Source organism: Balaenoptera acutorostrata, chromosome 20 (assembly GCF_949987535.1).
Source record: "Balaenoptera acutorostrata chromosome 20, mBalAcu1.1, whole genome shotgun sequence".
Taxonomy (NCBI): domain Eukaryota; kingdom Metazoa; phylum Chordata; class Mammalia; order Artiodactyla; family Balaenopteridae; genus Balaenoptera; species Balaenoptera acutorostrata.
The window spans coordinates 8,844,304-8,868,318 of record NC_080083.1 but is presented as its reverse complement, the minus strand read 5'-3'; the positions used below and the strand labels follow the sequence as shown (position 1 = coordinate 8,868,318).

Here is a 24,015-nt window from a genome sequence, read left to right as displayed (position 1 = left end):
CCTATTCCTCTAGGGATGAGGTGTGCAATTCCTGTCCCAGGAACCCAGCTACATACAAGACACAAGCCACGTCGGTTACAGATTTAATGAAGTCTGAAAGGCATGCGCGATCGTGTTCAGAGATAGGGAGGCCCCGCCAGGCTCTCTCTCTGCACCTCAATAGAAACGATGTGGTGTCCAGGTACCATGGCCAGGCCCAGCACACGGGGTTCCCCGGCAGAGAAGGAATCTGGAAAGAAGAGTCAGAGCATCAGAAAGGCAGGCCAGCGTCGGCCCCGCCCCTTCTGAGCCACGACTTCTAGTCCCAGAAAATAAGGGGTGCAGCCAGGCACTTAAGGGGAAATGCTTTGCGTGAGGCTCCACCGCATTCCCAGGCGGGTGTGCATTCCCCGGGCACTGACCCGACGGCTTGAGGAACTCCTGCGCCGAGCCCAGGATAACATTGCAGTCGCGGTCGGTGCAGAGAAAGCAACCGACCAGTGTCCGTCCATCTGTCATGCGAATGCGCATAGTCTTGTTGAGCAGCGCCTCCAGCTGCTGCCTAGCGCGCGTAGCCGGTGAGTCCTCGCGCTCCCCATCTGAGTCCTGCGCGGGGCGGGACAGGCGCTCAGACCGCGCCGCCCCGGCTGCTGCCCGCCCGCGGAACCACAGCTCCCGACAGCCCGCGGGGCGCTCACACGAAGCCTAGAGGCTGCCGGGAGCTGCAGTTCCCCCTCCGTCCCCCCATCTTGCTCCCCGACGGCCCCTCAATCCCAGAACCCGAGCTAACCCCTGCGCTGGAGCTGCTTTGACGCCGGCTGCAACAGCCATTCTCCTCTCGTAGCAGCATGGTCGGTCCAGCTGCGGCCATTTGTTCCCGGGCCTCCTCCAGGCCCTTCAACTTCCTAAGAACCTTTCGGGTCCGGTGGTCTGAGATCTCGCGAGCGCTCCCGACCTGCTTTCTTTCGCGAGATCACCTCTCCTCCTCCTCCTCCTCTTCGTCTCCGGCAACTGCAGAAGTCTCGCGAGCTTCTATTTCGGCGCTGCGGCTCACTGAGGCCTATTTCGCGGGATGTACCAAGATATCGCGAGAAATTTTCAACTCTAGTTTCTTACACATCCTTTAAGGAACCCTGGAATTTAGTGAGAATACCTTTTTTCATAATCACACTCCTCCCCTCCCTTGTTTTTCTGCCTCGCGAGATAGTATGTCCTAAATACTCCCTGTAGCCTAGGCCACTGTGAGTGAAAACGGAGTGTGTTCTCTTTCCCGCGGAACTCCTGAGGACACAACTCAAATTACTTGAATGCCTGAATCGGACTACGTTTCCCGTGAGCACGCGCAGCCCACGCTCCTCCTCGCCCATACAGCGTTTGATCTCAGTGGACGGTGGCCGGAAAAGGACAATGGTTTCCATGTCAGCGGATAAACGCGCTCGCCTTAGCTCCCGAACCAGAGGGAGGATGCAGCAGAGAGTGCGTGCTGAAAAGCGAAGAAGCAACTAAAGGAGTCGGTGACCGATAGAGCAAGAGCCATGCCACGCCGGGGCCTAGTGGCCGGGCCAGACTTTGAGTATTTTCAGCGCCGCTATTTCACGCCGGCCGAGGTGGCCCAACATAACCAGCCGGAAGACCTCTGGGTGTCTTACCTGGGAAACGTGTACGACCTAACGCCGTTGGCACAGGAGTACAAGGGTAAGGGCCACACTTTGGGCCAGCGTCGAGGGTGTGTTTGGGGGGTGCTTGGTTCTTGGATGGCTAGCATTGACGGCAGCTGCTCCTTCCCAGGAGACCTGCTGCTGAAACCCATCGTGGAAGTTGCGGGCCAGGACATCAGTCACTGGTTTGATCCAGACACCAGAGATGTGAGTTCTGCTGGAACCTGGGGTTGGGGGGAGGGGCACTGGAGAGCGGGATGAAGAGGAAAAGCAGAGGCTAAACAGAGCCCGAGATAGTGACTGCTCCGACCCTCCTCCCCCAAACCCTGCTTAAAAGATCCGCAAGCACGTAGATCCGCTGACCGGTTCCCTGAGATACCGCACCCCGTGGGGCCGCTTTCTGCACGTGCCGCCTCAGCTGCCCCGTTCGGACTGGGCCAATGATTTCGGGAAGCCTTGGTGGCAGGGGTCGCGTTACGAGGTGGGGTGGCTGTCTGCCAAGACCCGGAATATCCGCATCATTAACACGCTCACGTCGCAAGAGCACACTCTGGAGGTGAGAACTGGTGCCTGGGGGCAGGTTAGAGGGAACCGAGAATCCCAGCAAATCTCCAAGCAGATCTGCAGGCCAGCAGCTCTCCACAACCGGTGGGAGCTGTATTTTCTTTCCTTTTAGGGGTAACCGAGGAAAGAAGACCACCTACGTCCCCAGGGTTGGGAATTAAAGGTGTGGCTGGGCCACAGGGTACAAGAGACTTTTTCTTAAGCCCAGGGTGACAGTTTGTGCACCTTAGTGATGGTTGTCCTCGGAAGCTCTTACATGCTGTGTTTTTGTACAGCAATTGCAACTGGGCTCTCTTATTAGTCTACTCTATTGTGGGGCTGAGGTGAGGGGGCCGTGACTTTAGGGCTATTTGTTTATTACAAGTGGCTGCCATAAAGGCAGGTAGGATTTGGGGGCCATTCGTTGCATGCTGGAGCTCCAACTTTATTTCTGGGACTGTGGAGTGCCTTAAGCTGCTCTCTGCCAAGGGAGGCACTCTGATCCCAGCTTGGGGCTCCTGGCCTTTGCCTGGGGGGGGGGGGTGTGTGTTTGCTCATTCAACCCACAATTCTGGGTGGGGTGCTTTCGTGTTCTCCAGGTGGGGGCCCTGGAATCAATGTGGGAAATCCTACACCGCTATCTCCTCTATAATGCACATGCTGCCAGCTACACATGGAAATATGAAGGGAAGAACCTGAACATGGATTATACCCTGGAAGAGAATGGTATCCGGGATGAGGAGGAAAAATTTGATTATCTCAATATGGACAGTACACTCTACACACCTGCAGTACTGCTGTACTTCAGTGATGACCTCACAGAGCTATAGAAAGGGAGATGTATGCTCGTGTAGGCTCAAGACATATTTTGAGTTTAGCTGTTTCTGTGACCTGTAGGAAAAGAGGTGGGGATGGGGCGGGGAGGGCAGTACCTGGACCTAGACCTCCATTCTACTCTGGGAGCTGGCCTGAGGTTCCCATGCCCTACTGAAGTGTAAAGGTCCTATTCCTCGGGTTAGTTACAATTTACTCTGAGAAAGTTAGGAAGAATGCTAGAAGTGAATTAATTTTTAGGAATGATACAAGAAAATAAAGTATCTTAGATCATGGAGATGTAGAAGAGGATAGTCAGATAGAGCTCAGGCAGAACTTTTCGATAGTAAGAGAAAGAGAAGTCCTACACAGGGATGAGGGATGGAAGAACTTTTCTGGCAATGATGGAAATGGGATGGCTGCAGAAAGATGGGATTTACAAAGACAGGAATAGGAAATGTCTATCACTGGCCATATAAAACTGGCTAATCTCTCTTCTGAATAGTATTTGGCAGCTGAAACCCAAGAGGAACAAAGGAAGTGAATGGTCACCAGGTAATTCAGGCTAGATATCATGCTATGTGCTTTATACACCTCATTTAATACAACTATCCATAAGACAGATACCATTACCACTACTTACAGATAAATCTTCTGAAGCTTAGTAAGATTTAATAGCACAAAAGGCACACTACTTAGTAACCAGATTGCAAACCCAGGTCTCCCCAATTCCAAAGTCTAGGTTTTTCTCAATGTCCAGGCTCACTGCACAAGGGAAACCTATAGGCCTATTGTGTAGTCAGCCGTGGTGTTGTGCTTTTTGGTTTTGTTTTTTTAGTTATTGTCTTTGGAAGGGACTTAGCAGAGTTCTACAGTGGTAGAGAGGACACAGGGAAGGCCAAGTGTCAGCTGAGTAATAGCTATTGAGGCTACTTCATGGTTAATCCCGTAGCAAAACTTTCCTCTGACTTTTCTGAGGCAAAGAGGTGGGTATATTACTGATTCCAGGAAAATTAGAGTGGGAAAGGGCTCTTGGATTGGGACACTTTAGAAGGGGGAGAAAAAAGGAGGCAACAGCATGTATATTCATGATGGGCCTGTGCCTCTGAGGGGAAGATGAGGAAGACAGGGTCGACTTTGCCAGATGGTGACTCTACAAGAAGGGGCTTGACAGAGGTGATGTAAAGAGAGGAGCTAATTAAGTCAGAAAACTCCTGGTGTTCAAAAGAGAACCACCATGGAGGGCAGTGGCCAGATTTGGTCCCCTATGACCTAAGGAGGGAAGGGGAATGAGAATCACAGGTGAATTTCTTGACAGTAGCAGGCAAAAAAGAAGCAGGGAGATGTTAGTGCATCTTCGTGGAAGGTGGCCCCCTATGAGACACTGGGTAGGCTGCAGAGGAGTGTGCTGAGGGGCTGACTATGAACGGCATGGACAGAGGTGGAGACATCTGTATCCACCTGCAGTTGTTTCATGTGTATCTTGTTTGCTCAATTAAACCCTAAACTATTTGAGAACCAAAGCTATGCTGTTGCTGTAACCCCAGCCTCAGGGCCTGTGCCTATGGGATCTGCCCAAACTCGTCCCTCTTCCAGGGTTTCCTACTTTAGTACCTCTCGCCAGAAACACATCCCTTTCCTCACACACCCAGTCACTCTCCAAGTAGATTCTATCTCCTAAACATCTCTGGAATCCATCTTCTTTTCTCGAAGCTGTTATCATCCCCTCTGGTCTGGACTGCTGCGATAACTTCCTAACCAGTCCTCCCATTTCCTCTAATGTCCTCCACACACAGCAGAGTGAGCTCTGAAAAACAAACCTAAACATCTAACTTTCCTCCTTCAGATTCCTCAGTGGCTTCCAGCTGCTTTTGGAATCAAGTGCTAAATCCAAAGACCTTGCATATATCAGCCTCTACCTTGCATCACCCCTCTTTGTTCACTGGCTTTCTGTTCACTAAAGGTTTTCTTGCCTCAGAGCCGGCACACAGGCTGTTCTCTCTGCTTACAACACTCTTCCATTTCCCACCTTGCTAATCCTACGTGTTTCTTCCTCACAGAGACTTTTCTGATTTCTCGATGCAGGTCAGGACTTTGTTAAATTTCAGAGCACTTATTACAATAGTAATGTTAAAATTATGGATGTAATTGGCTGCCTGGCTGGCTGCTAGATTGTAAGCTCATTGAGGGCAGAGATTGTGTCCATCTTGTTCACTGCTGTATTCCCAGTGTTGGACACACAGTTGCTGCTCAATAAATTCTGACTGAATGAACTCAAATGTTAAGTGAATTCCTCTGCCTCTAGTAACTAGTGGATGGGATGTTGTGTCCTGGGGGAGCAAGGTGGGACCAAGAAATAGGATGTCTGGATCCTATGCTGTCATCTCTATCCACGGGTTTCTCTTTCCTTGTTCGCCATAGATCCAAGACCAAAAATTACTCCATAGAGGTTCTTCCTCTCACCAGATTTTTGGGGCAATCGACCTGTCTTTTCTCTATATGGCCACCAGGTGGCTGTAGTCTCCTACAGAGTGAAGGGAAAGGGGCCCGGATGAGAGAAAACACTTCCAAGTTCTAAACAGGTTAGGATTAAAGGTAGCCTGTGGAAACGTACAGGTGAGAGGGAAGGATCAGAAAAAAAGGGAAAACAACACGGGCACTATTCTATTAGCATTAGGTTTATTCCTATTTTTAATTTTTTCCATAAGCACATGCCAGGAAAGGAGTGTAGTTTGAGAAATAAAACTCACGGGATAGGACAAGTAAGGGGTCTGATTACAGGTGTGGGTATGTACAGGGTGAGGCACAGAACTATGGAAGGAATAAAGATCACAAAATTTTAAGATAATAGAGTATGTTCATTTATTCTTAGAGGGTTTTGTTTTGTTTTGTTTGTATAAAGCTTTCTACTAGGCACTACCTTGGTTCTCTAAATATCCAAGACTGGATATTTGCATGAGTATGTAAATAATGCCTCGTCCTAAAACCTAAGAAGTAAATAGAACATGACTGTAGGCCCTTTGGTAATGATCTCTTCCATTTTGTAGGGAGGTCGGGTGGTGGGTGGTATATTGAAAGGAACGTTGCCTGCCCTCAGTAAATCATAGCAGCTTCAAAGAACTCAATTTGCAAATATTTCCCACAAGGCTCAGTCACTATATGCACGTATAACTGGGGGTCATAAAAAGGTGTTATGTTCTTTGCAGGAAGCTTGCTCACTCAATGGGCTAAAACATACACACATGAAAAGGTAAATGAAAATAGTACATGGTAAAGGACCAAATTATGGTACAGAAAAAGTTTCCACCTTCATGGCAAATCACAACTGGGTTCTTAACCTGGGCCTCCAGAAATGACTTCTAAATACTGTGTGTGTGTGTGTGCGCAGATGTGTATTATCTTGGAGAAGGGTGCTGTAATTTCCATCAGTCTCAAAATGGCCCAAACCACTGCCCCTGAAATAGTACACACACAAGCACAATAATAAAGACCCTCAAAAGTAAAATATCAAAGGTGACAATACGATGTGGTCCCTGGATTCCTGGCACCTGCCTCAATGGTCTACTTCAACCTGATACACCTGTGTTCCCATGGCAGCAATTCCTAAAACTTTAAGCCTTGGGGCTAAGTTTATAACTAGTCTGAAACATTTTACTGCCTCAAATTCTGATCTGGACATACCTTGGAGCTGAGTGACGGCATCTATCATTTGGACTTGGGACCATAACACCAAGTCATGACATCAGGATAAGGTTAATGTACCCAGTCCCCACAGCTGAGTTTAGATAAACCACATAGATGTGTTGATAATGGGAGAACAGCCACTTTATGATGGAGCAGCAAGAGTGCATGGAGGCTTAGCTGTAGAGAAAGCAGGCAATCTGAAACCTGAATGATCTTGGAAGTCAAAGATTAAGCATTCAAAATACAAATAGATATGCAGTCCAAGTACTGGGAAACACTCACACACACAAAAGCTGGTGGATGAATAAGTGAACTGAGGCCATTAAAATGGGATCAGGGGTCAAGAAGGTTGAGACGAGGAACAATATGGATGAGACACTGCTAGAATTAAGTCCCTTTCTTACTGGGAGCAGCCCAGCTCCCGCCCTTTGGGAGCTTAATGTTTAGTGGGAACTTGGGCATCCAGTTTCAATCATCTGACTTAATCATCTCTGTATCCCCAACAGCCATATAATGTCTGGCATAGAGTGGCAATAAATACATGGTTGTTTCAGGAATGAATGGTAAATGTAACCCCCACTACTTGAAATACGTGAACTCAGGAGTCAAATATATTCAGATACTGTGGTGTCCCTTGCTACTTGCCCACTCTCACTATTTGAAGAGAGCAGAAGAGATCTGGATAGTGAGTGACATTTGTGCTGATAAATTCTTCCAGTCCTCCTAGAGAACAGTAAGGAGGAAATATTTCCTTGCCCTTAATGAACAGCCTATAGGAGTAGATATTACTCTACCACAGTGTATCAGGTGAGAATGTATTTGGCTGCAAGTAACAGAAGGCTGAGCTGGGGCTTAACTATAAAGGGTTAAATTTTCTCACATAATGAGAGAGTTTGTGGTGTAGTGACTCCACTAGATAGATAGTTCATCAACATCACAGGTTGCTCCTGTTTTTGTCTTATGATTATCTCCTTTTTGGTTGCTCTACTTCCTGTCTGTATTGTGGGCAGGAAGGAGGAAGAGGGGAAGGATGAAAGGGCAGTGCCTAAATCAAAGCAAAAAATTTTCCCAGACATCCTTAGCAGAACTTTGACTATGTCTCATTGATAGGACATGTGTTACACAATGACCCTTAGCTGCAAGGGAGTCTGGGACAGTATTTTGTATTGACATCCACAACAAAAGCAGGGACCACTACTGTGGAATGAAAAGGGATACTGGATAGGAACTAGTGATGTCTTCCACAAGAAGTGTGAAAGTGCTATTCATCCATTCATTAACAAAAAAAGTTATTAATAAGCACTTTGTGCCAGGTACTGTTCCAGGTACTGGGGATACAGCAGTGAATGAGACAGGCAAGGTTCCTGCATTACTGGGACTTATGCTCTGGTGGGATAAAAAAAACATGTAGACAAGATCATTTCAGATAGTGCTAAAAGCTCTATATTATGTATGTGTATATACACATATGCATATATGAATACATATACATATATATATACACACACACACACAAATACCAAAAGTACTATAAAGACAAAGAAACAGAATTACAAGAGACAGTGATGGTTGAATGATCAGAGACTTGCCTGAGATAATCACAAAGACTGATCTGTATCACCTGTAGATCTGCATTTACCTGCATTAATCACTTAATCATCATAACAAACTTAAAATACTGTTTTTACTTACACTGAAGAAAGAAGGAGACTGAAGCACAGAGAGGTTAAGTAACTTGCCAAAGGTCATACTAAGCAGCAAAGGTGGGCTTTGAAACAAGACAGTCATAGGCCACCCACTTAACCACTGAGTGGCATCACCTCCCTGCATGACAAACATAGGCTGCTGTTCTAGTCACTTACTGCTGCTTAACAAAACCATCCCAAGACTTAAGTGCCTTCAAACAACCACCATCATTTATTTTGCTAATGAGTCTGTAATTTGGGCAGGGTTCAGTGGGGACAGCTCATCTCCATTCCAAAAGGCATCAACTGGGTGGGTTACTAGAAGCTGGAGAATTCACTTTCAAAATGGTTCACTCAATGGCTGGCAAGTTGATGCTGTCTACGGATTCTTCTCCATGAAGACCCCATTCTCAGGGCAGCTTGGGCTTCCTCATAGCATGGTAGCTGGGTTCCAAGAGCAAGTGTCCCAAGAGAACCAGGAGGAGCCTCAAGCACCTTTTTTTTTTTTAGACTTAGTCACCTTGCTTTTTTTTTTTTAAACATCTTTATTGGAGTATAATTGCTTTACAATGGTGTGTTAGTTTCTGCTTTATAACAAAGTGAATCAGTTATACATATACATATGTTCCCATATCTCTTCCCTCTTGCATCTCCCTCCCTCCCACCCTCAAGCACCTTTTATAACCTCACCTCAAATCCAAGGGGAAGGAACTAGACCTCACTTTTCAGTGGGAAGAGTGTCAAAGTCACACTGTAATAAGAGCATGCTGGATGTGAGTTGTTATTGTGGCCATTTCTGGAAAATACAATTGACCACAGATGCACTGGAGGCAAAAGGAGGAATATCCAATCAGTCTCGGGTAGGAGGGGACTGCTGAGTCTTTCTTGAAAACCAAAGTTGGAATCCTGGCCCCACCATCCATTTATTCAATTCATTAACCTAATACTGAGCATCTGCTATGTATCAGGAACAATTCTGGACTCTGTGAATACACTAAATAAGAAGACATAATTTCTGCCCTCAAGGAGCTTACAGGTTAGTGGGAGATTCAGAGAAGTTTGTGAGCCTCTTTTCACCTTGCTTCTACTTATATAAAGCAGCCAAGGGAAGTTTTGTTTGCTTTTCTGTTTTTTGTTTTTAATTGGAGTATAGTTGATTTACAATGTTGTGTTAGTTTCAGGTGTACAGCAAAGTGGATCAGTTATACATAGACATATATCCACTCTTTTTTAGATTCTTTTCCCATATAGGTCATTACAGAGTACTGAGTAGAGCTCCCTGTGCTCTACAGTAGGTCCTTAAGGGGAGGCTTTTAAAGTTCCCCTGTTTAAAGTCTTCAAAGGCTTCCAACTCCTCTTAAGAGGACATAGGACACCCTTACTGTTGTCCACAAGGTCCTGCATGATTTGCCTCTTCCAGGCTCTTCTTTTTTTTATTTTTAATGTATTTTATTGAAGTATAGTTGATTGACAATGTTATGTTAATTTCTACTATACAGTAAGTGATTCAGTTATATATGTGTGTGTATATATATATATACACACACACACATACATACACATATACACATTCTTTTTCATCTTCTTTTCCATTATCATTTATTACAGGATATTGAATATAGTTCCCTGTGCTATACAGTAGGACCTTGTCTTTTGTCCATTCCATTTATAATAATTTACATCTGCTAATCCAAAACACCCAATCCATCCTTTCCCCCCTGCCCAAGCCCCTTCTTTATCTCCCTGTTGGCCTTTCAGTTTCTGACACTCCCCCAAGCTCCTTTCTGCCAGGGCCCTCTCACATGCTGTTTCTCTGCATGGGACACTCCACCCTCCACTCATCACCTGGCCAACTCCTGCCCCTTAAAGGCTTTGCTTAAATGTCACTTTCTCAGAGAAATGCCTTGGGAATATCTAAACCCAGTCTGGGGAGATCAGGGAAGGCTTTCTGGAGAACATCATCTCAAGCTGAGACCGGCAGGACAAGGAGGAGGTAGCCAAGTGAAGAAGTGAGAGAGGGTAAGGAGGAAGAGTAAACAGCATGAGGAGCGCACAGTTTGGCAGTGAGAGTGTGTGGAGAGCTCAGACGCAGAAGCAAGTGCAGAATGGTAAAGCCAAGAGGAGATGGGAGGCCTGAAGAGGGTGGGCAGTGAGAGACATTGAGGCCAGACCAGGTCCTGCGAGACTTTGTAAATCAGGTTAAGTTTTTTTTTTTAATTGAGATATAGTTCACATACTGTAAAATTCACCCTTTTAAAGTGTACAATTCAAGGTTAAGGGTTTTATAAGGAGAATGTCACGATCAGAATTGCATTTTTGAAAGGTGACTTGACTACAATGTCAAGAGAGAATGGATCGGAGGGGAGAAAAAGAGAGGAGAGAGTGGAGACAGGGAGACTGATGCTATTGCAGCAGTCCAGGAAAGAGATGAAGGTGGCGGGAATGAGGTTAGTTAGTGGCAGTGGAGATCAGAGAAGATAAACTGAAGTTAAGAGAGAATTACACAACTCAATAATTTATCGGGAGGGGGTCTGAGGCAGAGGGAGGAGTCAAGGATGACACCCAAGTTTCTGGCCTGGGTGGAGGAGGATTAGTCCACTGACAGAGGAGGGAAACGCTTGGAAGAAGAGTTTCATGGGGAAGGAAGATGATGTGTTTTTAGTTAGCTATCTGAAGTAACTCCAGGACATGGAAATACAGATGTCCAGATCTTACCAGATATGTGGTACGAGATCCTGAATAGAGCTCTCAGCTAGAGTTAAAGGTTTGGGAATTACCCTCAGTGAGTAACTGTCAACCAAAGTCAAGGATGAGATCACCTCAAGAATAAAGTGTGATCTACATGCAAGGCCTGGGAGGAACAATACCTAAGGGAGGGGAGGAGATGGAGACTCAGAAGTACGAGCCAAAGTGGTGAGAGAGACCCTGGAAAATGGTGCCAGGGAAGCCAAAGAGAGAGTATTTGAGAGGAGGGAATGGTAAACAGTGTGAAATGTCACATAGTCAAGTAAGGTGAGGACTTGAGCATCCACAGATTTAGTGAACAGCACAACAGTGGTGTGTTAGAGAAGTCAGACAGTAGATGGATGAGGTATGAATGAGGTCTTCACAGAAGAAATCCAGCTGCAGAGGGAGGAGTTTTCTGGCTTTGTAACTATGCACAGAATACTTTTCCTCTTTTAGATTCCATTTCTTCAATCACAAAATATGAACAATAGAAGTAAGGATTCACTGAGGACAACAGGCATAAACCAGGGCATGGTCACTTAAAAAGAAGCTACCTTACATTGTTGTTGAGAAGATTAAATATAAGGTATGGGGAAATGCCCAGCAGTACAAAAGGTCCTTGGGACAGGCACTCGAAATTTTTAGTTTTCTTTCCTTTCCTTGTGCTAGCCATTCTTTATTTAGTAATGAATGCTTCCCTTGGGATTTCCTGAGATTCCACACTATTCAGCATCCAGGGAACATCTGTCATGATTAGGAAATTAGTAGACCGTATCTGTGACTAACATTTGGTTTCTAACCTAACAACAGTGTTTGTGCCTCTATTGGGAGAAGTGAGTATAGTAAAATGTGGTTTGTTTCATATCATACCAGAGTTGAGCTTATTTATATAAAGCAGGGGAAAGCAAGGAAATGGGGCAACTACTGGGAACAAGAATAACTAAAGTCAGCCCTTTGCTCCTTCAGCTTAAGGTGTTATTCATAACCCAGGTTGTCAATCCTCTCACCTTACAAGCATCTTAAGTGAATCTCTCTGAAGTGAGAAATGGCTAATAGTAAATGTGACTGTTTAGAACACTAGCTACCAACTATCAAGCGCCTTATAGCCAGTGCTTTATGTAAGTTAGCTCAAAATCTTCACTACAACCATGTGAGGTAGGCATTAATATCCCTGTTTGACAGATAAGGGAGCTGAGACTTGAGGGATAAGTTGCTTGCCCAGGGTTACTGTTAGTAAGTGGCAGAACTTGGATTTCAGGTGCTACCTGAATCCAGAGCTCAAACTCTTCCTCTGATGGAGGCAGTGAATAACTTCATTACTTGGCTCTGGAATACATTTTAGGAGTTATATAGTTTGGGAATATAGCACCTTTTTAAAAAAATCAGTCAATTTTAATTTACTAATCATATCCAATTTAGTCTGAAATTAACTCTCCCAATCCAGAGAGCTAGGTGGGGAAAAGGCCCACGAGCAAGCAAAGGGGCAGGAGGATGACAGCTTGGGGTTCGCCAGGAAAGGTGTCAGGGCAGTTCTGCTGAAATAACCAGGGCTTAACAGTAGGTGGAAAGCAAGGTATTCTGGCTGGCCAGTCAGTGAAAACCTATTAAGAAATTGTTAAAAGGCAATGTCAAAGGGGAAAAAAAATGTTTGGTTTTTGCCATTTTGTATAGGACTGTTATATTGTTTCCATCATAGTGGTCAATCAAAGCAGGTCTAAAAGAAACTGGGAGGGAATTCCCTGGCGGTCCAGTGGTTGGGACTCTGCTTTCACTGCCGAGGGCGCAGGTTCGATCCCTGGTTGAGGAACTAAGATCCTGCATGCGTCGCAGCCTGGCCCAAAACTGGAAAAAGACAAAGATAACAATTTGGGGCTAAATCTTCCTTTTCTTCTTCTTTTTTTTTTTGGTCACACTGACCAGACCCTAACCCCTGCATCGGGAGCGCAGAGTCTTAACCACTGGACCGCCAGGGAAATCCCTTCCTTTTCTTCTTAAGGTATCCCCTTTACTCAATGAATAGCAAAGGAAAGGATTTAGCTAAAAGGCAGCAACAGAAGTAAGTATGAGCAGATGTGAGATCATAGACTCACACAGATCACAAAGACTATTTCAAGAAGGGGGTGTTCAAGTTAAGAACTCAGAAATTTCCTCTTAATTCAGTAACCAGGTTGTTGGTCATCTTGTGAAAGCAGTTTCTGCAGAGAGGCTGGGCAGAGGGTTGGAAAATGAGTAGGCAAGTAAAGCAGACTGAGTGTAAACAATTCTTTCAAGAAGCGTGGCTGTGAGTGGGCACAGCGAGGTAGGGTGGCAGCTTACGGGTCCAGAGTGTCTCTTTTAAAGTTGGGAGATTTGAGTACATTTAAATGTGGTTGTGAAGCAGCAAGTAGGATGGGAGATAAAGGAGAGTTAGGGGATCACTGTTAACCATTACACCCTGAGAAGGTGGCAAGGCTGGGAGCCAGAGCCCAAGTGTAGGTATTAGCTTCGGACAGGATAGAAGGGAGGAAAGTACAAATATGAATACAGTTAAATATGTAGTCTTAGTGTCAGTATTTCAAGGGAGTTCTCATCTGATGATCTGTCTCCTAGAGTGAGACGATAAGATGTTCTACTGAAGCATAAGGTGGAGGAGGTTTGAGGAATTTGAGGAAGGTTTGAAAAAGTCACCATGGAGAACTGAAAGGAAGCTGACTAGGAAAAAGGATTTCTGAGCAGGGACACTAATCTGGAGTGGTCATGGTGTTCCTGACACCATGTGGTCATGCAAAGTGCTCCTGAGTGTAAACAGACAGCCGAAGTGATCCAAGGTTGGGGGTTTGCAAGAGGTAAATAAAGAGGGTGCTGAGACGCAGGCAGCAGAGCGGCTGAAATGACAGACCATGGAATCTAAGTTGGACAGGGAAGGAGGGGAGAACATGGTAGAGCTGATTAGGAGAAAATGGAAGAATTAAGGGATTACAGGGTCTCATGGGTCCAAGAATAGTGAATAAATGAGAGAGCTGGAAGGATAGAAAGCTGTAGCCAAAGTAGGAGGCTTGAATTTAATATTTCAGAAGAGGTAAGAATTTACTATTTCCTAGAGGTGGGAGAGAGAAGTGGAATGGTGAGAAAGGTCTCTGGTTACAGCATAGAGGGCAGGACTGAGCCAAGCGTCAGTCTTCAACGAATGAGGGGAATGATCGGGAGGAAAGCAGATGACAGCCAAGGAGAGAAGTGGAGGGGTAAACAGCCGGACTGCTGGAGCCTTAAAGAAATAGGGGCTTTTCACACAAGATGAGAAACAACCTTGCAGAAAAAGAATTAGATTCCTTCAGATATGAGGTCTGTACCTATGTTTATTTTCCATATTACTGTGTTTTAAACTTTTTGGGACTACCAAACTTGATGAACAAATGTTAGATACTATCTCCTGTTCTCTCTCTCTCCATATATTTTTAAGATTATTTTTTTAAACTTGAAAAGATTTTTAAATTTTCATTATAGAATATGTGTTACTTACAGAAAGTTCCAGGTAGAGAAGCATAAAGATGCAAAACAAAAATCACTCTTATTCCTATCACTCAGCAGAAACCAGTATTAACATTTTAACCACTTCCTTCTAGTATTTTCCTACATGGTTGTGATTATACTACATATATGGCTTTATATTGTTTTATGCAATTAACATTAGATCATAAGAATTTGCTCATGTCATTCTGTCAGTGTGGCAAAAGGTCAACAATCAGTAAATCCAGGTGAAGAGTATATGGGTATTCACTGTACTTCAACTTTTCTGTAGGCTTGAAGTTTTTCAGAATTAAGAAGTTACAGGTGGGGGGGAGGGATAAATTAGGAGTTTGGGATTAACAGATACACACTACTATATATAAAATAGATAAACAACAAGGACCTACTGTATAACATAAGGAACTATATTCAGTATCTTGTAATAACCTATAACGGAAAAGAATCTGAAAAAGAATAAATATATAAGTATATAACTGAATCACTTTGCTGTACACCTGAAACATTGTAAATCAACTGTACTTAAATTAAAAAGAAAAAAAAGTTACAGGTGGGAAGGGAACTAATCACAAAGAAAAAACAAGTGAATGATAACACAAGATTCAGGATACTGGTAGGGCAGGGGGCAGGAGAAGAATGTGAAATATGGAAGACTATTACGAGGCTTCAAAGATGTTACTAATGTTATATTTATTAAACTGATACTGAATACATGTGTTCATTTTAATATTCTTTGTGGTTGATGTATGTTATACATACTCTTTTGGACCTGTGAAATAGTTCTCAATAATAGATATAATTTTTTAAATTAAAAACCTCCTTTCTGGGCTTCCCTGGTGGCGCAGGGGTTCAGAATCTGCTTGCCAATGCAGGGTACACGGGTTCGAGCCCTGGTCCAGGAAGATCCCACGTGCCGTGGAGCAACTAAGCCCGTGTGCCACAACTACTGAGCCCGTGCGCCTAGAGCCCATGCTCTGCAACAAGAGAAGCCACTGCAATGAGAAGCCCGCACACTGCAACAAAGAGTACCCCTGCTCGCTGCAACTAGCCTGTGCGCAGTAACGAAGACCCAACGCAGCCAAATATAAAATAAATTTATAAAAACAAACAAAACAAAACAAAAAAACCTCCTTTCTGTCATGAACTTACCACTCCAGCTGTATGAGGTCCACATACTACTTGCTGAATAGTTTCTTACTCAACCTAAACTGCCCTTCTTCCTCCTCTCTGCTATATAGGTCTTAGTTATGTTTTGGGGCCTACTTCAAGTACAACTACATATGAAAGTCCTTCAGTCCCCCTCCCCTCCCCTCCCTAAGAGCTCTCTTCTCTGAACTCTCAGATTTTTACAACCCAAAGCAATCACCACTACCACATATCCTTAATTAACTTTTTTGTGTGTTTATTTCTGATCTCAAATGTCTCTCCTCCCTCCACCTAACTAATCCCTTGGTCACTAAAAAATTTTCAAGTTGCTTTAAAAGATGCACAATGAAAAACAATGAAAAAATATGTTTCCCTTCCCAGTGGTAATGACTACAGTTTCTTGGGTATTCTTCCAGGAATATTCTATGGAAATTCACATTTTTTTTCCCTTTCATCAATGGTACCATATTATACATGCTCTTCTATAACTTTCCTTTCTTCCCTTCATATTTTAATTAGTTTTTAAACCAGAACCTCTCTAAAGTCTAACTACATTACACACATTGATTATACTTTGCTTCCATACTTTTCTCCTAAAAGAACGAGAAATTAGTGAAGCATGATTTCTTTAGAGAAATCACACTACTTTTTGTCCCATTTGGCTTCATTTGTTAATGTAATCATGAGGCTACATAAATTTGTTTACACAAGTAAATACTGTAAAAATTCAAAATTATCAATAAAGCTAAATATCCCCCTTGACTATTATTTCCCAAAAGTAACCACTGTGACCAATTTGGTATGTATATGTCCAGAATTTTTAAAAGAAATTTATATACATATAAATGTATCTGTAGAAACATAGTATTGTTTTTAGTTTCTCTGAACATAAATGATATCATAATGTATATACTATTTTGCAGCATGCCTTTTTCCATTCAACAATATAGTAAAGAATCTTACTATGTAGATGTAACTCATTTTTCTTGACTGCTGTATAGTTATTCATTACTGTTGGAAATTTAGAGTGTTTCCAATTTTTTGCTATTACAAACAACGTTGTAATGAACATCTTTGTATGTGTCACCTCATGCACGAGTGTGATGACTATTTCTCTAGGGTAGATGATAAGAGGTGGAACTCTGTATCAGAAAACATGTAAGTTTAATAATGTACTAGATAAATTAAGTTGACCATTGCCAGTTCTGTAGTATAGCTGTTATAAATAAGTTATACATGTGACCATCAATTTTACGTTATTAGTTCCTTTAAAACCCTAGGACATCCATTGACTTATAAGTCATTTAGTATATAGAACAAAGAACCGCAGACTAGAAATTGGAAGATACAGGTTCAAATTCTGGTTCTGTCCCTAACAACAAACTTGATCTTAGGCAATCCTTTCAACATCTGGGCCCCAGTTTCTGTACCTACAAAATTAGATTAAAGTGATGTTTCCTAAAATATGGTACCTATACCACTGGTAGCATGCAAGATGCTTTTATTTTTATTGACTTTTAATAATTATTTGTATTTTAAAATAAATCAGGAAAATTATAATTACCTTATCAAATCAGGGATTTATGGATATTATTTCTTAGTTATATAAAATTTGCTTTTTAAAGGACATTTCTTTAAGTTAAAGTGAATTGAAAAAGGAAAATAGTATGCATATAATAGTATAGGTGGCATATAAATATGGCAAGTCATGACTATGATACATGAAGGACTGAGGTTTCTTACTTCATGAAATCTAGAAGAGGTTAGATTAAAGCAGTAGATCCCAGACTTTTAGATTACAGTGACCAGTAAAACATTAAAAAAAAAAAAGTTAGTGATCAACATGGAGTTCCTGACTTTTTATTGCGCTAATTAATGACATTAAGAACAAAACCAAACCTATATACCCATCACCATTACTTAACAGAAAGATATTAAAAATATTATTTTGTAACTATAAAACAAGTACCTGTATGTTGAAAAATTTTCAAGTTGTACAGAAGTATAAAAACTCATTTTCTTTCTCCTTCTCTCTCCCTATAAAATCTATCATGGACATCCTTCTAACACAGATCTACCTCATTTTTAGAACATTTTAAATAAACATAATATACTGCTAAATACATTAGCATATATATACATATATATTACATATTTGTTTCATATAAATATAGCATATTACACATTTTATATAAAAATATATGAGAAATATATAATCTCAGAACAAAGGACAGAGCTCCCCAGGAAAGGACAGGTGGCAACCTTACTTAGCCATCTAAACACTGGTTTAGATGACCTTCTATCTCTAAAATTCCATGATTAAGCCTCGAAAATCCTCAGCATTTACATGCTTTTCATTATTACCACTAACTTCTGTATTTCAAAAGATAACTAGGAATCTCTTTAACATCTCCTTCGGTAGAAAATCACAGACTGCAAAGTGCTTTTTCAGTCCTTTGATCTTGTTGCATGAGTTCATGCCTGTGCTCTATCAATCATTCTCACTGGTTCCCTACATCAGGGTTTTAACCTGGGCTCCATAGGTCTCAGGATAACATATGTGGTATTTTGTGTAGATACTGTTTTTCTGGAGGAAGGGGTTTATAACTTTCTATGATCCAAAAAAAAGGTTAGAAACTATAGCTTTGGATGTTTCTAGCTTTTTTTTAAATAAATAATCTTATTATTGGCTTGGGAGTCCCTTACAATTTTTTTCTTGTTCTTTTTTTTTTGCAGCAGCAGCAGGGGTTGGCATCTAATTTCTGGTTTGCATTTGACAGCTGTATTCCTGAGTTCCTGTTCTCACTTTCTTAATGGTCTTCTCATTAAAAACAAAAAAATTCTCTCCTACCAAATAGTTATACGGTATTTTAATTTTTTATTTTATTTTTATTTTTTGAAGTACAGAAAGATAGAAAAAAGCAGAGTGGTGCCCACTTTGGAACTGACAGGCAGGGACACAGGCAGCTAGAGAGAGCAAGACACACAGGCACATATAAAAGGCCTCAGGACAGACAGAATAGACAGCTAAAAGAAACAGAGAGGAACCTGGAAACACAGAAGGAGAGACACAAGAACTGAGCACACAGAGAAGAAGCAAGGCAAAAAAACCCAGACAAGCTGGCAAGGAGAGAAAGGAGAATTAATGACAGAGAGACAGAGAGGCAGGCAAGATCACCAAGAGGGACGCAGACAGACAAACAGAAAGGGGGAGAGAGAGAGAAGAAAAGCAGACAGAGAAAGAAAACAATAAACAAAGAAAGAAGACAAAGTGATAATAGCGTTTTATACTACACAGTGCATTATAATTTATAAAGTGCTATCACATACATTATTGCAGGCAGACAGGGAGAATCCAGCAGACAGATGGGGTGATGGAGGGATACAGGCCAATCAGACAGAAGAGAGGGAAGGTGGCCAATCAGAAAGAGAGGCTAGAATGGAGCCCAAGACAGACAGTTAAGAGGAAACACAGAACCAAGAAAAGAGAAGTGAGAGAGGAAGAGAGGGAAAAAGAGGAGAGAGACAGAGATAGAGGCTGAAACAGTTAAATTCAGGAATACAGGCAGTGAAAAAGCAAAAATGAAAGAACAGTGCATTGTGTGTAGAAGTTTTATCATCATCTTTCTGAAGACACCTGGATAGAGGGTGTTGTTTGTGCTTCCCCCAAGGAGTTATAACATCTCTAAGGTGGCATGTGATAGGAGCCAGAAGGAAGGATGAAAAAGGGAGAAAGTTTTAGTAAGAAGCAGAGTTTTTTAGACTAGGAGGAAGACAAACTTCTTGGACAGGCCTAGGTCAACAGCCTAAGAGTACTGCTGAACCTAAAAGGATCTAGATTCATATTCCTTTAAAGAATTCATATAAACTGGGAAAAGCAGAGTGGGCCCCTATCTACTCCATGGGCATGTAAGCTCAGCTTACAAACCATCTGTACTTATTAATTGTTCCTATATTTACAAGGTATTTTTCAGTACTACCAGTGCTTTCATGGTTTTTCTCAATTAATACATAGTTCAGTGATGAAGAGACCAGCAATGGCGTGTGGTCATCAGGACAACTCCAGACGCAGAGCAGAACAGGATATTAGGAGAGAGCACGCCCTTCCTAAGCACACCTCAGGTCCTGGTAGTAAAAGCGTGTAACTAGCAAGCAGTCAATCAAAAAGACAAGTACCATAAAACAGAATCAAAAAAACAAGAAGCAAGAAATGGCAAGCCCAGTGAAATAGGAAGGAGGACTGACAGACTGACAGAGGAAGAAGCATCCAGCAAAACTGGGAGAGAATTTGGAAGGAGTGCAGCAAAAAGCAATCAGACATATATGTGTAGACTCTTCTCTCGAACAAGATCCAAGAAATGTGTAGTGACTACCTCAGAGGAGAGGAAGTGGGGGGTAGGAGGGAGGCTTGCTCTCATACAGGATACTTTTAGTACTTTAAAAATTTTGTACCACGTGTATGCACTATATATGTAAAAGCTGATAGAAAAAGGAGAAAAAAAGCAAGCAGAGATGTGGACAGCAAGAGCCAGACAGGCAGACAGATAGCAAAAAAGCAGAAAGACAAGGAGAGACTGGGAAAATGGCAAAAAGATTGAGGCAGGCAGACTGTGTGAGGGGCCATAAAGATAAAAAGAAAAAGAAAGAACTGAAACAGAGGCAAGCAGTGAGAGAAGGCAGGGTAGGGGATATGGCAAGAAGGCAGGTAAGACTTTGGGGCAAGGGGGTCACTGACAGGTCTGTGGTAGCGAGACTATCAGCATTGATGGGATGCTGGAATAGGGGAAGCCAAGGGAGAAAATGCTGATAAGCAGACACACTAAAAAGATACAAGCTTTAAACAGTGGGACAGCAGCAAGCAAGTAGAGTAGACAGGCAAGAAGACACACATAAAGGGAGGCCAGGAAAAAGCATTAACTAAATAGACACAAAGAAGAGAAGGAACAAGTAGAAGGCAAGATAAGAGGCAAACCAAGACAGGGAACCATGGTAGGGACTGGAAGGTAGACAAACCAAGAGACGGAGACTAAAAAAGTGATAGAGTCAGGCAGGCGGGGAGACAGATGGCTAGAGAGAGAGTGGTGGGCAAACAGCCAGAGAAGCAGACAGACAACCAGAGAGAGAAAGAGGCTGCCAGCCAGTCAGGGAGGAGCAGACAGGCAGGCAGGCAGGCAGGCAGACACCATAATAGGAGCAAGCAGGTAGAGAGGCAGGCAGAAACAAGGATAGAAGAAGAAAAATCAAGAGATCAGTAGGGAGAGAAAAGAGAACAGGAGATGCAGGCAGGCAGAGGGGGAGATGGACAAGAGGGAGGATCAGGCAAACTAACAGATCCATATGCAAAGCGCACTCGAGAGAATGATGAATGTTTGTACGGGGATGCACACAGCCACCTTTCGCCCCCCACACCTGCAGCTCATGGCACATGTGGCAGGCAGGCAGGCAGAGGCGCCCAGCACAGAGGGAGAGGGCGCAGCATGATGCGCAGGGCTGCCCACATGCACGTGGGGACACTCTTCCCAGACACACACACAGAGGCCAGAAAGAGGGGGAGTCAGGCACACATGAGGAAGAGGCACACGCAGTCAGAGCCTGGAAGACAGAAGTAAACAGAAAGAAGACAGAGATGGAAAGTCACTTAGAGGTGACAGAGCCTGAGAGTCAAGGGATGAGAAAGGACAGTCTCGGTAAAAAACAAAGACACACATACACAGAAGCCCATGTACAGAAAGAGTGGGATACCCAGATGAACTAGTACACAGGGACCAAGAAAGAGGACATAACAAAATCAAATGGAAGAGGAATAGGAGTTACACTCAGTACCGGAATGATATGGCAGCAGAAACAAGAGAACGCCAAAGTCCAGGTTAAGAAAAAGATGGAAATCAATGTTCAATAAAGAGCATTAGCTGGGATTGGGGGGTGGCACATCAATAAAGAATATTTAAACCTTGTAAGCAAAAATATGCCCTGTCACTATTACTTTCTGGTTGCTGCCTACCTACCCCTCCTTCTTAAGGTACTCCCAAACCCTGCAGGGGCTGCTGGGTGGCTGGCAGCTATACTCAAGAGACAGAGAAATAACCCAGGAGAGAAATGATTCCACAGGCATGGGATGGGAAGCAAGGAAAAGGTCAAAGTGAGATCAAAAGAATGGGAGGAAACTGTAGTAAGAAAAGGGTGACAAGAACGAAATAGGGTTGAACTGAGCTATTTGCCCTTCTTCCTTTGCTAGCATTGCTGAACTGGCAAGTTTTATTTTATGACTTCTCTGACCAAATCTCTGGATGAGAAAGCTACTTGTGGACTCCTTTTCAACCTTCCATCTGATTCCTGATACCACTTTAAAGATAAACATTGGGGTACAGTGGGAAACCATGGGTCAGAAAGTCAGATGAAAATGTGAGTGTTAACCCCCTACCTCTTTCTTTTTCTCAGTCCCAGTTACTTCTCTTTTTCATGGTACCTCAGTTTCTTCCACTCTATCAGTGTTGGAGATCATGGAGGAAGGGAAATATACTGAAACAGGAGAAAAGAGAAAATAATTTCACAATCTTCAGACTTAAAAGAGAAAATAATTTCACAATCTTCAGACTTAACTCTTTCCCTTTTATTCTAAAAATCTGTTCTATTTACCCCCTAATTTAATTTCCCACATCAGATGAATTTTATATTCAAGTAACTGGGGGAGGGGAAGGCGAGGTAAAGGAGAAAAGAGTGAGGATAAAATTTACAATTATAAATCACTGAAAAGGCTGGGCAAAGGGGAGAATCAAACATGGACTCCTTTGAAAAAAACTCAATCATCGTATCTATTCATATCTCTCCCCCAAAAGTCACTAGGATTTCTATCACTTCTTTAAAGAAAGAAAAAAAATTCCAGTACCCCTTCTCACTTAAAACATACACAATTAAATGCGTTTTGACTTCAATGAGGTATGTAGAAAGAGAGTTACATATAAACATATATTTCATCTTTTTCCTTTTCAATGCCTGAAGGGGAAAAAAAAAACCTTCACATCAAACCACTCCCTTCTGAAGTATTCAGAAAAAAAAAAAAAAAGCTTTTCTTTAAGAGAAGGGAGGTGGGGAGGAAGAGACTAGTAAAGAAAAAAAAAATTTAAATCTAGTTGGACTAGTATCTAACTAGTTAACCTTTAACAATTTATGCTGATGTCAGACTGAGCATGAGTACTGATTAATGCCCCCCCTCAAATATTTTTTTATAAGGGGGGAGTTAGTCACAGCAGCCATTTTTGTTTTATGCAGAAATCCTTCATGCCCCCCCCCAACGCGCACACACACTCACTCACACACACACACTCAGTACACAAGGAAAATATCTCTATTAATCTGTGCACTAATCAGTTATAAAAAAGGGAGAAATTTGTGGGTTTCTGGGTAGAGGCTATGAGATGGGGGTATAACAGGGAGGAGAATGGGGGGGGTGAAAAATGAAATATTAAGCCAGCCATTTTGTTTTAAAAGGGGATTTTTACCCCCTCTCCCTTTCTTCACGGAGGGGGTGGCGGTGCTGCAGGGGGGGTTGTTTTAAAAATAATTTCCAGGCGGCCATCTTAGTGCCTCAGCTCTGAGAAATATTTCTGAGCGCCCCCCTCAGAATTTAAATATATTTAAAGCAACGGAGAGGGGGGTAGAGAGAAGTCGAAAACTTTTATATATATATATATTTTTTTAATCCCCTTCTCTTGTTCTCTCGGGAGGAAGGAGAGAAGAAAAAAAAAGTCCTCAATTCTCCCCAAGAAAATTTTTGGGGGTGGTTTGGCCCCCCTCGTCAGACGGCGGCCCCGAGGGGGGGGTTTCGGAGGGGGGTGGCCCGGGGGTTTTGGGGGCTGGGGGAGGCGGTGAGGAGGAGGAGGACGCCGCCGCCGAGGAGGAGGAGGAGGAGGAGGAGGAGGAGGAGGAGGTGGTGGTGGTAGCGGTGGGGGAGGCGGGCGGGCGGTGGGTGGGGGGGTGGTGGGGGGGCCAGAGCCACAGGATGGCTTCCCCTCTGAGGGACGAGGAGGAGGAGGAGGAGGAGATGGTGGTGTCGGAGGAGGAAGAAGAGGAGGAAGAAGAGGGCGACGAGGAGGAGGAGGAGGTGGAGGCGGCCGACGAGGACTACGAGGAGGACGACGACGAGGGAGTACTCGGGCGCGGGCCGGGCCACGACCGGGGCCGCGACCGCCACAGCCCCCCCGGCTGCCACCTCTTCCCGCCGCCGCCGCCGCCGCCGCTGCCCCCGCCGCCGCCGCCGCCGCCCCCGCCGCCAGGTA

General features: G+C 43.5%; 3 protein-coding genes across 15 annotated transcripts in view; 2 read left to right on the top strand and 1 right to left on the bottom strand.

The window, feature by feature from the left end:
- Positions 1-70: 70 nt before the first annotated feature.
- NAA38 (N-alpha-acetyltransferase 38, NatC auxiliary subunit) overlaps positions 71-24,015 on the bottom strand; it is a 24,173-nt gene continuing 228 nt past the window's right edge. The window contains exons 2-5 of one of the 2 annotated variants that reach the window (XM_057537001.1): positions 22,161-22,258; positions 770-1,112; positions 402-585; positions 71-229 (exon numbers count right to left, since the gene is read on the bottom strand). In XM_057537001.1, the coding sequence (XP_057392984.1) occupies positions 117-229; positions 402-585; positions 770-850 (378 nt within the window). In that variant the 5' untranslated portion in view covers positions 851-1,112; positions 22,161-22,258 and the 3' untranslated portion in view covers positions 71-116. The remainder of the gene's footprint in view (positions 230-401; positions 586-769; positions 1,113-22,160; positions 22,259-24,015) is intronic. The other variant, XM_057537002.1, reaches the window with a different exon arrangement.
- On the top strand, positions 1,110-5,666 carry LOC103002137 (cytochrome b5 domain-containing protein 1). Its single transcript, XM_007166380.2, has 4 exons — positions 1,110-1,674; positions 1,768-1,844; positions 1,975-2,193; positions 2,780-5,666. Exons 1-4 carry the CDS (start codon positions 1,515-1,517, stop codon positions 3,008-3,010), a joined length of 687 nt encoding a protein of 228 aa, XP_007166442.2. The 5' UTR covers positions 1,110-1,514; the 3' UTR covers positions 3,011-5,666.
- The window catches only part of CHD3 (chromodomain helicase DNA binding protein 3), a 25,236-nt gene continuing 24,936 nt past the window's right edge, over positions 23,716-24,015 (top strand). For all 12 annotated transcript variants that reach the window (XM_057536990.1, XM_057536991.1, XM_057537000.1 and 9 more), the window contains exon 1: positions 23,716-24,012. In XM_057536990.1, the coding sequence (XP_057392973.1) occupies positions 23,739-24,012 (274 nt within the window). In that variant the 5' untranslated portion in view covers positions 23,716-23,738. The remainder of the gene's footprint in view (positions 24,013-24,015) is intronic.

Bases quoted from the DNA above. Each gene is read 5' to 3' on its own strand.
- LOC103002137 (XM_007166380.2), top strand. From the start codon at position 1,515: ATGCCACGCCGGGGCCTAGTGGCCGGGCCAGACTTTGAGTATTTTCAG. The intron at 1,675-1,767 runs GTAAGGGCCACA...GCTCCTTCCCAG, and splicing joins GTTGGCACAGGAGTACAAGG to GAGACCTGCTGCTGAAACCC. The intron at 2,194-2,779 runs GTGAGAACTGGT...CGTGTTCTCCAG, and splicing joins CGCAAGAGCACACTCTGGAG to GTGGGGGCCCTGGAATCAAT.